General features: G+C 31.8%; 1 protein-coding gene across 1 annotated transcript; it reads right to left on the bottom strand.

The window, feature by feature from the left end:
- On the bottom strand, window positions 1-2233 carry Phum_PHUM535120 (protein takeout precursor, putative; the record flags this gene model as incomplete). Its single annotated transcript, XM_002431502.1, has 6 exons — window positions 1-19; window positions 924-1050; window positions 1144-1293; window positions 1369-1502; window positions 1795-2035; window positions 2119-2233. 6 exons carry the CDS (start codon window positions 2231-2233, stop codon window positions 1-3), a joined length of 786 nt encoding a protein of 261 aa, XP_002431547.1.
- Between the last annotated feature and the right edge of the window lie 12561 nt (window positions 2234-14794).

Raw genomic sequence — 14794 nt, 5'->3', positions numbered from 1 at the left:
TTAATTTTTTAACGAAAAACTAAAACTGATTATTTTTTTATTATAATTCACTCTTAGAAGGGGGAGAGGTAGGATGAAGGCAGGAATGATAAAACAGTAATTGTAATGATAAAGTAGTAAATGTAATGATAAAGCAGACGACGACATTTAAATAAAATAAAACTCGTTTTCTTTTTTTTTTTACATTTACATTCATGCAAATAAAATGTTTAAGTGTAGCGCTAAAAGACTAACTTAATAATTTGCAAGCGAATCGTTTACGTTTTTTTTTTTAAATGACACTATTTTCTCACGTTTATATTTCCCAACGTTTTATCATTTAAGAATAAAAAATTATTTGTTATAATCGTTTAAAATTTTAAGGGAATGACAACAGAAAAAAATAAAAAAACGGGCAAATATTTTTTATTATTTGTGAATATATATAAAAATATTTATTTATAGTATAAAATCATTATAAAAAATATATATATATATAATTAATTCTATCACAAAAAAAAAATAAAATAAACCCGCAATATTTTTTTTTATTTACGGTTATTTCTGCGTTATTATTGCGGACATTAAATTCGTCAAGGTAAAAATTAATTTAATTTAATTAAACTTTTCGAAATTAGTAGTAGTAAAAAAAAGTTAACAAACACGTGACTGACACAATCGGTCAGGGTTAAAAAAAAAAAAAAAACACAAAAGATTTTGATAAAAGTACGACCGACCGACCCCAAGTACGCGAATACGCGCGGAAAATTTTTAATAAATGATAAAAAACTACCCGAATATTATTAATTTTAAGAGAATTTTTTTAAAGACGTGATTACGTCACACCCCAAGACAAACAAAGACAAACAAACAAACAAAATATCAGTCATTCGATACGCAAAAAAATAATAATTTTTTTTTTTTATGGGAAAAGTTCATCGTACGTAAATTTCAACGTTATTCTATTGGCAATATCGGTAAATACTTCGCTTATGGAACTTTCTAAAGCCGGTTGAATTTCTTCTAGAAATATTTTCGAATTCGAATTGATTATTCTATTTGTTGCGGGACCTGTACGAAAAAAAAACATAAATTTAAACGAACGAAAAAATATAAAGAGAGAGAGAGAGAGAGAGATAAATAATAATAATAATATTAACTCACCTAAAACTGGATCCCCATTAAATAAATTTGTCATGTGTATTGATACGTCACCAACATCCAATTTTGTTTTCATTTTTCTCATTTGAAGATATTTTTTACCATTTTTTTCAACTTTATCGCCTTTCATATTAACTTCGGCTTTGTAATTAGCTATAAAAAAAAAATTAATCTTCATTATCATCATCATCGAAACGATAATAATGATATAGAATGATAAAAACTCACTCAAATTTCCAGTTATTATTCCTTTTCCCTGGAGTCTTAATAATAATATTCTCATGTTCATATTATAATCGCCATCGAAACTTAATTTCGGAAGAAGAATTTTAAAATCGAATTGACTATTTTTAACATTTGCTCTGTAAAATATTATCATTATTATTTATCGTCTGCTTGCGACAATAAATAAATTTCCCACCACCCCCCCTCAAGTAAACACGATTTTAAATCGACTAATGTGTTTTATTAATTATTACTACATACGTAATAATAATAACAACGATGGGACAAGTTGTTTGTTGTTTGTTGTTTTAACAAACAACCGTGCGAATAATTTAAACGTGGTTTAAGACATCATCATTATTATTAAAGAACAGCAAGTTTGTATTTACCCTACCCTAAATTAACAAACTTGTATTTTTAAAAACTTACTTTAATGATTTTATAATAAAATTAGACGGTCCGTAAACTTTTAAATTTTTAACGCTCGCTTCAATTTTGGCCCCATCGGGTCCCCTAACTAAAGAAACTTCATTTAATAAAAGGGGTTCGAGGGGTGGTACATCCAATTCAGGTATACCGTTAATTAATTTCGATCTTATCGCTTCTATCGATGTGTTTATACATTTTGCCAATTGTGGATCTGCACTTTTACACGTTTGAATATAATCCGCTGGAAAAAACAATAATATTGATGATAATGATGACGTACTCGTTCGTCACGTGACGAAAAAAAAATTAATAATAATTACTTACGTATTAAACCGTTGGCTAACACGATAACGTAAATAAATAACCATAGAAAAATTAGGAAAAAATCCCCGCGAGATGATTTATTTGTTTTCTTAACAAAAACAACAAAATTGTCCATTTTCCTCATGATTGTTATTCTACCTTTAAAAAAAATAGAAAATATTTTTTTTTTTTTACGTGGGGGGGTGGGGGGAGTCTCCGATAATTAGTTTTTAATTAATATCTCCATCTCCTTTTTCTTAAATTATCATGTTTTTGTCGTTAAAAAGGCTCTCATTTTTCTTAATTTACTTTTTTTCTCGTTTTAAATCATTATTATTATCATTATTATTATTATTATTAATTAATTTATTTTCGTAAAATGTTAAAGAAATTTTTGTCGCGGCATAAAAAAATCGATAAAGAGAGTAACGAAAGTTATTCGAAGTACTACTTCTCCTGTCGTTTTTAATTAAAAAATTAAGTTTTCCGGTGTTTCCCCCCCCCCCTTCTCTCTCTCTTTTTCTTCGTATTGTGCGTGCGTATTGTGCGTGAATTACGCATTTATTTATAGCATAGAGTGAGGAGGGAAAAAAAAAAAAGAGAGAAACGTTTATGCAATAGAGTTTCGCATATTAAAGGTTTTCTGGTTTGTTGTTTATTACCAGATATTGCCAAAGTATTTCGCGTAATAAAAAAAAAAAAATTACAAAGTTACACGCTTTGATAATAATGATAACGTTTTACATTTATATAATATTTAATTATAAGTTTAAAAAAAAAAAAAAAATCCGATGAAAAATTCGAAGCGGATTAACCGGGGCGCGGGAGGGAAGGAGGTGGATTGAGGGTGAGGGGAATTATCATTATTATTGTGGCATTTTGAAAAAAAAAAAAAAAAAAAATACGTGGAATTAACCGGTTTTCATTTTTTTTTAACGCGAAAATTTATTAATATTTGCGGTGAATTTTTTTTTTTTTTTTTTTTGATAAATTGACGCACGCTACGTAAAACGATCGGAAAATTTTTTAAAAAAAGGTAGTGGGGTATGGGAGAGGGGAGGAGGGAGGGGAATTCGGGAAAATTTTTTCCACGAGTCAAAATGGTAAACGTAGAAAGTTATGAAAAAAAAAAAAAAAAATTAACCGCGACAACCGCGACGGTTTCTGGTCCTGGACCCAAAAAAAAAAAAAAACTCGGAGATCTTGACCCGTGATGCTGCGTTTTTTTATTTATTATTTGTAACGTATAATTTTATCACGTGTCTTATTATTATTATTATTATTATTATTATCGTCATCGCCGCCACGAAATTAGAAAAAAAAAAAAATTTGGGTTTATGCCTGCGTGCCTGGGTTGCCTGTCTGGGTTGCCATTTTTTTAACCAACAAATTAGTAAATTTATTTACGACACGATAATTAAAATTTATGAAATTTAGTTAAAAAGAAAAGGCACTCTCGCCTTTCCTTTTTTACCTTTCAACGACTTGATAATAATAATAATAATAATAATAATAATAATAATTAAATTATTACGTCATTTTATCCGACGCCTTGACAAATTTTTTTTTTCGACTCGAAAACTATTTGGAAAATTTTTTTTATTATTTTTTTTCTTCTTCTTATTATTATTATTACTTTCATTGAATTTTTTTTAGGGTTTGTGAAAAAGGGCCCCGGTAAAAAGGGCCCTGAATAAAATATTTACAATGAAATTCAAAACCTTTTTTATTTATTTATGTCAAATTTTCCAACTTTAAAATTGTTTAACGATTATCGAAAGACGTTTGAACCTTCATCGACCTTTAATTAATTATTACCGTCGAATAAAATAATAATAATAATAATTTATCTTTTTCTTCGATGACGTATTGGAAAATTTTTTTTTATATTAAACTTGATTGACTAATTATTATTATTACTTACCGTCGATTTTTTTCGTCAAATAAAAAAAAAAGTAATTAAAAAATTATTTTGTAGTGTCTGCAAAAAAATTCAAAATTAAAAAACTTTTATCACATTGTTTTATTATTATTATTATTATTAATCAATGTATATATATATTAATAACTCGAACGTTAACAAACGACTGTCACATTAACCTGTAGTCAGTCATTAATATGTTAACATTCATTAGAACATTCATTGAAACTCGACTACAACTACTACTAATCAACCCTGATTGCGGCCAATGAAGAAACCCGGACTGGAGAACTCTGATGCAATTTTCAAATTGTTGTTACTTAATCAAGACAATTATTATTTTTTTTTTTTTATTTCATTCTTGCCTCGCCTAAAGTATTTTTGCACTTATATTCATTCCTCCTCCTCCTCCTCCCCACTCCCACCCGCCCTCGTAAAAAATACTACGTACATATATTAATCGAACGAATATAATAATAATAATAATATGTGGTAATTTTTTTTCTTTCTTAGTTTTCGATTGTGATTGACAAATGTGTGATTTTAAATTATTATGAAAAACTATTATTAGGAAAAAAAAAAATTTTTTTTTTAATATTTAATTATTACTTTTTTTTAAGGGTTCATCATCCTGCTCCGGGAAAACGGGGATGCGAGCGGAAGGACGGCGGGAAGATCTTCTTGCCTGGGATGAACCGAACTTCCTTTCGGACTGCAAGAGTTAATCAGACGGCGGCAGGGGCGAAACGCGGACGGACTTAGGGGCATGTTTCGTCGGATCCGCAACTTTGGAACTTCTCACCGTCTCTCTGAGGCTCACTTCGTCTCTGCGAAGAGACGGGAACGACGTGGCAGGTCGGTACCGTCTCCCGAGGCACGAGGGAGGAAAGGGTTTGTCCCGGTACTCTGAGTCGGGCTCCGGATCTCTTTCTCGATTACGTCGAGGGAAGATTCGTCCCGGCTTCGGTGCGTCGGCGTACTCCGCGGCGATCGGAGTCTGGCAAACTTCGGTCGTCGCGGAGTCGTCCAGGGGAGGAAAGTGGGATTAATGTTTCTGATTTTTTCAGGTTCATGTCTTCGATCTTTCTCCCGGAGCGAGCAGCGACAGGGGCACGTAGATGATGGAAACGGGCGGTCCGGCCGGGAGTAGCGCACCCGTCCGTGTCGTCCGGTTCCGGAAGGTTACATAGAATCCCATCAAGAGAACCCTATCTTAGCCCAAGTCATACATACGGAAGAAAAAATTACAAAAAAAGGAGTACTGAAAAGGGCAAAACAAATCGTCCAAGAAAATAAAGAAAACGAGATAATGGAAGAAGGGCAACTTGCAACTTATGATAGCAAAGGCCAATCTCAGAAGAAATTAAAAGGCAAATGGGAACAGAAAAAATTGCATGGGCAATATCTAAAAAGAATAAATGCCGAAGATATTGTTATGATCCGGTACTCAATGTTTACATTTTTCAATATTTATAAACAAAAGACTAACGATGAACTCAAATTGTCCTTTCTAGAAGCTTCGCTTCTAGAAACTCTCTCTCTTTTTAGATTTATCTACTCAAGAATCACTGGAAAAGCCAGAGAAAAAATTTCTATGTACAATTTTGATAATTGGGATGATATGAAGACAAAATTAACAGAATTATATCAGGATAAGAAACACCACAGTCAACTTATAGAAGAATTAACCAGTTGCAAACAAGGATCAGATGAATCAATTACAGAATTCTATGAAAATTTAGTTAGAAAATTTATCCTGTCAAATCATATCCAGTTTAAAGGTAGATACTAAAGATAAAAAAATCACTTTCTATAAAAATTAAATATGTTAACGAAATAACTCTAGGTCGTTTTATTTTTCACTCAAATCCTAAAATATCTCAAATGTTGAGATGGAAAAATTTTGATAATCTTAATTCTGCATGTTCAGCAGCCATTGCTGAAGAAAAAATTTTAAAAATGACAAAAGATAATAAATATTGTAACCATTGTCATTGTAGGAATCTTCACTTCAAAATCCAAAAACCTGCAGGTATTGTAAAAAGTCAGGACATCTTTTGGAAGAATGTCTTCTAAGGAAGAAAAATAGTGAGCTCCGTGAAAAACAAAATTTTAGAAATGAAGAACAAAATATTAACTCAAATAAAACCCTGGTTCCAGCATAAATGTAATAAAAGCTTGCAAGTTGACGCCCGAAACTAAATTCAACCCCAAAGAAAAAGTCAAAATTCAGGGAATCAGTCATAATCAACCACAATTGGAAACAATCGGTACTTGTATAATACCTCTAAGATTTGATGGTAAAGTAATATCTACAAAATTCCATGTCTTGAATCAAGCAACAAATATTCCTTACGATGGTTTGTTAGGAAAGGAATTCTTCATAGAGCATTCAGCATGCATCAACTATGGGAATAACACAGTAAAATTTAAAGAAAAACCTAAAATTTTACAAGTTACAGAATCAAAAACTGAAGTTGAAGAGAAAACAGATCCTTCACCAGAATCAATTCCTGTTCAAGAGGAAAAATCACCCTCTAGAGATTCATCTAAAGAAAAGTCTAAAGAAACAGCATCACTCCGTAGGAATAAAAATAAGAAAAAAGGTCCAAGAGTAAAAGAAGAAGGTCTATACAGAATCCAAAGCTTGAAAATAATCCTAAAGCTGAAATTCAAAAGGAAATAAAATTTTTCAACTAAAAATGTAGGAGCCATTGGAAAAATTCACAAGGATAATTTTGAAAAACATACTAGAAAGCGGAAATGGGGTTCCAGAACCGAGAAAACTAGGAAGAAAGCATCCATTTTTATATCAACTGATTTTCACGAAGAGTCTATTCCTGAAGTAAAGCTATTTTTACTGAATAAAGTTCAGTTATCGCCTAACGAAAAAGAGAAGATTCAAACCAGTCAAAAATTAGCAAGAGGAAATCTAAATAAAAATAAAATTAAGTCAAGACAAAATATTTTTCAGAACTTATTTCAGTTTTGTTTCAAATTTCATGTTTATTGATTTTATCCTTTTACCCTTACTCATTATGAAACATTGTTCACTAATGAGTATTGCCGAGGTAAAGTTCTACTGCTTACAGCTCTAAGCCTTAAAATTATGTTGCTGATAAGAAGTCAACGTGAAGAGAAACAAGAGTCTACCATGCAGAAGACATAGCACCTACTACTACTCAAGGAGTCTCAACCTGGACGGAACTATTTAAAAACCGACATAGGAAGCTGTTAAATCCGAACAAGAGGAGAAAACAAAAAATTTTTACCCGTCCGAAAAATTTTTAATCGTCCGAAAATGCCGAAGATATTAATAAGAAGAGCACGCATAATTGGCTTCGACGTGGAAAACTTAAAGTTGAAACGGAAGCGTTTATTACAGCAGCTCAAGATCAGGCATTGCGGACCCATAACTATGAGAAAGTAATTCTCAAAGTCCGCCAAGATGACAAGTGCCGAATTTGCCAATCCCAATCGGAAACCATCGACCATTTAATTTCCGGTTGTCCGATACTGGCAAAACATGAATACTTAGAAAGGCACAATAAAATATGTCAATATCTCCATTGGAGTATATGTCGAGAATATGGAATGGATGGATTACCCAAGGAGTGGTACAACCACATTCCAAGCCCGATTACGACAGCAGGTCCATGCACAGTTCTATATGATCAACAAATCCACACTGATAGAACTGTGCCAGCTAACAAACCGGATATCATCCTCAGGCATAATGGGGAAAAATGGTGTAAGTTAATTGAGGTATCCGTGCCGGCAGAAAAAAACACCAGGCAGCCAAAGAAGCAGACAAAAGGCTGAAATATAGAAATTTGGAAATTGAAATACCCAGGATGTGGGGAACAAAAACAGAAACGATTCCGGTCATCGTGGAGCATTGGGAGCCATGCCACATTCAATGAAGAGAAATTTAAAGAAGATTATGAAGAACCTAAAAGAAGAAACCATCCAGGAAATCGCACTATGTGGGACGGCCTACATTCTTCGGAAAATATTATAAATAGCACCACCGAAATTCGAGTATTTGTCCCTAAGGAATCGGGTAGAAACCTGGGATAAATACTTAAAAACCCCGACAAATAAGAGCCTTGTCGTGTTTAAGAGTGACCATAATAATAATAATAATTAAAATTGAATAAGTTGACATGCGTTTACATCATGTCAACTTATTAAATTAATTTTTAATAATTTTATTTAGTGATTTAGTTATAAGAAGTTATGTATGTATCAAAAGTTTTGTAATTTAGTCTAATTTATTGTAATATAATTATTTTTTTTATTATTAATTATTTGTTTTTTATTTTGTACTCCTGATTTTAAGCGAAAATCCACTGTTCCATTTTATTTTTTATTAAACCTCCTTGAATATTATGTTTTACGGATACATAGGAAAAAATTTTCGATTAAAAATTAAGTTAAAAATGACCTTGAGCGCGAAAATCCAACGTTTACGATTTATTCTAAAGTAGGTCGACCTTGAATCCAAGGCCATTGGTTTTACATTTCAATTTTGTGAAAATTTTCATGGTCACGATTTTTCAACCAAGGTCGACCTTGTTTACTGTTTACGCTAAGTAGGACGACCTTGTATATTTTACCTGGCACACATTTTATTTTAAGCGGGAATCCATTGTTTGAATTTTATTTTTTTCTATACCTCCTTGGGTATTATGTTTTTCTGATACATTTGGCCAAAATTTTCGATGTTTTTTAGGTAAAAAAATTGAAATTTGTATACTGTGAATAAGGATGTACATTAAGGATGAAAAAAAAAAAAGAAAAATTTTAATTCATAATAATAAATTATATTTTTATTAAAATTGAATTTTTTTATGTCTTTTTTTTCCCATAATTATTCAACATGTAATTTTATGCAATAAAATTAAAATAAATAAATAAATTGATTAAAAAAAAAAAAGTTTACATTTTTTCATTGGGGGGGAGAGAGGATAAATTTACAATAAAACTTAAAACGATAAAATTACATACAAGAACAAAGGGCGTTCAAATCAATTTTTTTTTCTGCACGATCACAATAAGTTTAATAATAATAATAATAATAATAATAATAATAATAATTATTCCACTATGTGGGACGGCCCACATTCTTCGGACAATATTATAAGTAGCACCACCGAAATTCGAGTATTTGTCCCTGAGGAATCGGGTAGAAACCTGGGATAAATACTTAAAAACCCCGACAAATAAGAGCCTTGTCGTGTTTAATAGTGAAAATAATAATAATAATATTTTGTTTTAATTTGAAACGCGTTTTCATATAAAATAAAATAAAACTTGACTTATTATTATTGAATTACATTTTATACTTATTTTAGTTTTTCTTATACTTTGACTAACATTAATAATAATAATAGTAATATTGATATTGATGATAATATCGACAGTGATAATAATAATAAAATTATCTAAAATCAATCATCGAGTCATGAAATTAAAATAAAAAATTAAAAAAAATAGCATTTTTTTAGATTATTATTTTTCTTAACCTAATTCATTTTTTTCTCCTTTACCCTCTCTAACCCCCGCAAACGACGACGTCATTTCCGTTTTATACGAAAAACCAAAAAAAAAAAAAAATTAAAAAACGAAAAAAACTCGAATTTCCAAAGCATTGTGTGCTGCGAAAATCATTTCGACCGAAAATTTTTTTTTTTTTTTTCTATTTTCTTCTTTCTTTTCCTTTTCCTTTTTTTTTCTTCTTTTTCCACCTCCTCCCCCTCCTTCTCCTCCTTCTTCTTCTTCTTCTTTTTTCCTCTTTCCAATCAATCATCTTCGTCTTTGTCATCGCTATTCGTATACCTTGGTTGAGTTTTCCTCCTTCTCGTGCTTCCTCTTCCTACTTTTCCACTTTTTATTTTTATTTTCATTCTAACAGATTCCGATTCGGAATTTCCATCCTCGTCTCCTCCGTCTGAAAATTAAAAAATCCAAAATAAATAAAATTTATTTTGTTTATTCAAAAGTTAAACATGTGAGAGAGAGAGAGAGAAAGAGAGAGAGAGAGAGAAAGAGAAAGAGAGAAAGAGAGAGAGAGAGAAAGAGAGAGAGAGAGAGAAAGAGAGAGAGAGAGAGAGAAAGAGAGAGAGAGAGAAAGAGAGAGAGAGAGAAAGAGAGAGAGAGAAAGAGAGAGAGAGAAAGAGAGAGAGAGAGAGAGAAAGAGAGAGAGAGAGAAAGAGAGAGAGAGAAAGAGAGAGAGAGAGAGAGAAAGAGAGAGAGAGAGAGAAAGAGAGAGAGAGAGAGAGAGAGAGAGAGAGAGAGAGAGAGAGAGAGAGAGAGAGAGAGAGAGAGAAAGAGAGAAAGAGAGAGAGAGAGAAAGAGAGAGAGAGAGAGAGAGAGGGAGAGGTCATTAGGTCAATGATTGATTACCTTTCTTTCCGCTTCTAATTTTTGCTGTTTCTCAAGTTTTTCAGTTGCTCTTGCTTCTCAAACCTTGACGTTTGGTTCGTTTGTATGCTTTTACATTAACGGCAGTTTCTAACGTGGTATCGCGACGCGTACAAGCTTCAAGCAATTCACTTTCTTGAAGAATTGTGAGAGGATCTAATCCCATGGGTTTAGGTATTGCAGTGACTCGATATTGTTTGGCCGGCGTTTGACCGGGCTGGGGTACGGCCGTCGTCGTTCCAGGTCGCACCGTTGTGGGAGGAAGAGATCTGTGTTGCGGTGAAACGATACCTCCAGGTCCTAAAATATTAAAATTACCGGATTTCTTATGGGATCCTCTTGTTTTCCAAGCATTTCTTAAATTCCATGCAAAATATATGGAAAAAAAATGTACTTGAAATGCTGCCAATATGAAAACATACCACAATAAACCATAGGGTACACCTTGCCACATTATAATATCATTATTTTCTCCTGATCTAAGAGAAGTCCAAACATCATGGAAATAATACATGGCGCTAATTATTACGTCCATTATTATTGGTGACCTTTTGACATTTTTCTGGTAGTATCATTTTCCTTTTTTCATAAAACTCTTTAGTTTTAGGAGCAAAAAACTGGTCCAATGCAGTACAATTGACCTCATTGTTGTTTTGGAATTTTTGTCCATTCAAAAATTCTTTAGGAATCAGAAAAAATGATAATTATTTGGAGCTAGTTTGGGACTATATGGAGGGTGCAGAAAACATCCCAGCCTAGCTCCAGTAGTTTTTGTCCAGTGGCTAAAGATGGGGAGGGCCTGGCATTATCGTGGTGAAAGACAATTCCTTTTCTATTGGCTAGCTCTCGTCATTTTTCTTGGATGACATTATTTAACCTCTGAATTTATGGTCATTGTGTCAGCACCTCAAAAGTATACTACGCCTTTGTAATCCCACCAAACTGATAACAGTACCTATTTTGATGCTTGTTTGCCTTGCCTAGACCATGAGGATCTTTTGCACAAAAGGTTGTCATATAAAACCCACTTTTTATCTCCGGTGACCATTTGCTTCAAAAATGGGTCATTCGCATTGCGTTTAACAAGCATATCGCAAAGACCAAGTTGTCTTGCACTTCCCAAGGTTATGCAACAAGCTTCTTTCAGTACCCAAGACACCGTAGGTAGTTTTGAAGGCACTTATGTGACACATCTAGCTTCTTTGCTCCTTCTGTGCTTCTCGCTTTGGCTCCCCATGTTTAAATGTCTTTTGCTCGCGCACTATTTAAGAATTCAATGAAATTTTGGTACTGAATGTTACACAAGGAACCAAGTAATAACAGTAAACGTACTCAAAAAAATGGACAAACTATCTGTTGGTAAAATGCACAATTACTTACTGGCCAACCCAATAATTTACATAAAACAAATTATTTAACGAAAATATTCATGTATCGGCTACGTTAACAGCTTCCATATTTTTATAAGTTCCACGTTAAAGTGAAATACATTTTTCTAATGACACTTTATTTACCATCGATATAATTAAGTTTAAATTGATGTCTATGATAACTATTAGTTTTACTATTTCCCATTGTGAGTAATTTTTCCCTTACTAATTTCAAATAAAAATCGTAAAATTTGTTTTTAAAAAAATTACAAAATGCACGGGAGAGTCAAAATAAGAACGACAGAAGAACAAAAAGAAATCGCAAGGCAAGAGAAACAGAAAAAGGCAATAGAATTTAAAAAAATAATGAATCAAATATTAGAAAAACGTTCTTCACAAATACACGAGGAAGAAGGTTTAAATCTCACCGGTAATTTATTAACAGGAAATCCAGATATAATAACATTATGGAATTTTTGAAGAGAAATATTTTTGTCGTTGAGAAACGACGAGGACTTGGAGAGTTATCAACAACTATTGGAAAAAGATTTGCAATTGACAGAACAGTGCCTGAGAGTAAATCCAAAATACTATGGTAGTTGGCATCATAGAATATGGATATTGGACAATTTACTCAAACCTGATTGGAACAAAGAATTAAACCTTTGCACAAAATATCTTCAATTAGACGAAAGAGATTTTCACTGTTGGGATTATCGTAGGATAGTCACAGAAAGATCAAATGTTTCTCATTTATCTGAATATGAATTCACTCTAACATGAATACTGTATTAAATTATGTATGTATATGTACATGTGTAATTATGGGAGGCAGGACCGAAAGTGATACCTCGGGAATGCCTCCCACATGGTTGAGGGGAGTATCCCAATTGGGTAGAGCGAATCTCTGTAACAGCCTATGCCAGAGGGGAATCTGCTCTCACCTTTGCAAGTTCGAATCTGATGATTCCAGCTTTGAGAGAAGGGTTGAGGTTGAGGCTGAAATGGGAGTCATACTCCTGCGACTGCCTCTACTCCCCAGGAAAAAGTGCAGCAAAGCACATCCAGGAGTTTTAGTTGGGTAGTGACTTCGTTTGAGTCCCCCAACACTCTTCCTGCTACAGGGTGGGGAGAGGTTAGTGCGAAATGCTTCATTTCTCCTGGGTTAACAAAAAAAAAAAAAAATTTCAAATGTTAAATAATAATAATAATAATTATTATTCTGCATGTCTCTAATCTCTCTGTCCAGACAGCTTAATATCAAGGATCAAGGATATGAGTTGGTACCAGGAGGCAGGAAAATCACCCATATGTTGTACATGGATGATCTGAAGATATATGTGAAGAGTGAAGAAGAATTGAAGAAAATGTTAAGGACGATACAAACTTTTTCCTCTGACATCAACATAAAATTTGGTTTGGAAAAATGTGCAAAAGTTATTATTGTAGGAGGAAAGTTAAAATGGAAGGAAAATATAGAAGACTCAGAAGAAGAACTTATTAAAGAATTGGACTCTGGATCAACATACAAATATCTGGGGATTGAAGAAAATTTTGGGGTAGCAAACAAGAAAATTAAATCTCAATTGAAGAAAGAATATTTTAAAAGATTGAGGCTTATATTACAGTCGGAACTGAATGGAAGAAATAAGTTAAACACCAAGTGACACATTAGCAGTTCCTGTAATAGAATATAGTTTTGGCCTTGTCGATTGGACAATAGAAGAAATCACACACCTGGACCAAAGAACAAGGAAAATATTAACTATGAATGGTGCGTTACATCCAAAGGCTGATGTGGATAGATTATATGTCAGCAGAAAAGATAGAGGAAGAATTTTACGACAAATAGAAGCAGCATACCAGAATAAGATCCTTGTCGTGTTTAAGAGTGACCATAATAATAATAATTAAAATTAAATAAGTTGACATGCGTTTACATCATGTCAACTTATTAAATTAATTTTTAATAATTTTATTTAGTGATTTAGTTATAAGAAGTTATGTATGTATCAAAAGTTTTGTAATTTAGTCTAATTTATTGTAATATAATTATTTTTTTTTATATTAATTATTTGTTTTTTATTTTGTACTCCTGATTTTAAGCGAAAATCCACTGTTCCATTTTATTTTTTATTAAACCTCCTTGAATATTATGTTTTACGGATACATAGGAAAAAATTTTCGATTAAAAATTAAGTTAAAAATGACCAGCGCGAAAATCCAACGTTTACGATTTATTCTAAAGTAGGTCGACCTTGAATCCAAGGCCATTGGTTTTACATTTCAATTTTGTGAAAATTTTCATGGTCACGATTTTTCAACCAAGGTCGACCTTGTTTACTGTTTACGCTAAGTAGGACGACCTTGTATATTTTACCTGGCACACATTTTATTTTAAGCGGGAATCCATTGTTTGAATTTTATTTTTTTCTATACCTCCTTGGGTATTATGTTTTTCTGATACATTTGGCCAAAATTTTCGATGTTTTTTAGGCAAAAAAATTGAAATTTGTATACTGTGTATAAGGATGTACATTAAGGATGAAAAAAAAAAAAGAAAAATTTTAATTCACAATAATAAATTATATTTTTATTAAAATTAAATTTTTTTATGTATTTTTTTTCCCATAATTATTCAACATGTAATTTTATGCAATAAAATTAAAATAAATAAATAAATTGATTAAAAAAAAAAAAGTTTACATTTTTTCATTGGGGGGGAGAGAGGATAAATTTACAATAAAACTTAAAACGATAAAATTACATACAAGAACAAAGGGCGTTCAAATCAATTTTTTTTTCTGCACGATCACAATAAGTTTAATAATAATAATAATAATAATATTTTGTTTTAACTCGAAACGCGTTTTCATATAAAATAAAATAAAACTTGACTTATTATTATTATTGAATTACATTTTATACTTATTTTATTTTTTCTTATACTTTGACTAACATTAATAATAATATAATAATA

The sequence above is a fragment of the Pediculus humanus genome, genomic scaffold (assembly GCF_000006295.1).
Source record: "Pediculus humanus corporis 1103172108289 genomic scaffold, whole genome shotgun sequence".
NCBI classification, from domain to species: domain Eukaryota; kingdom Metazoa; phylum Arthropoda; class Insecta; order Psocodea; family Pediculidae; genus Pediculus; species Pediculus humanus.
This window is presented reverse-complemented; position numbering and strand designations above follow the sequence as displayed.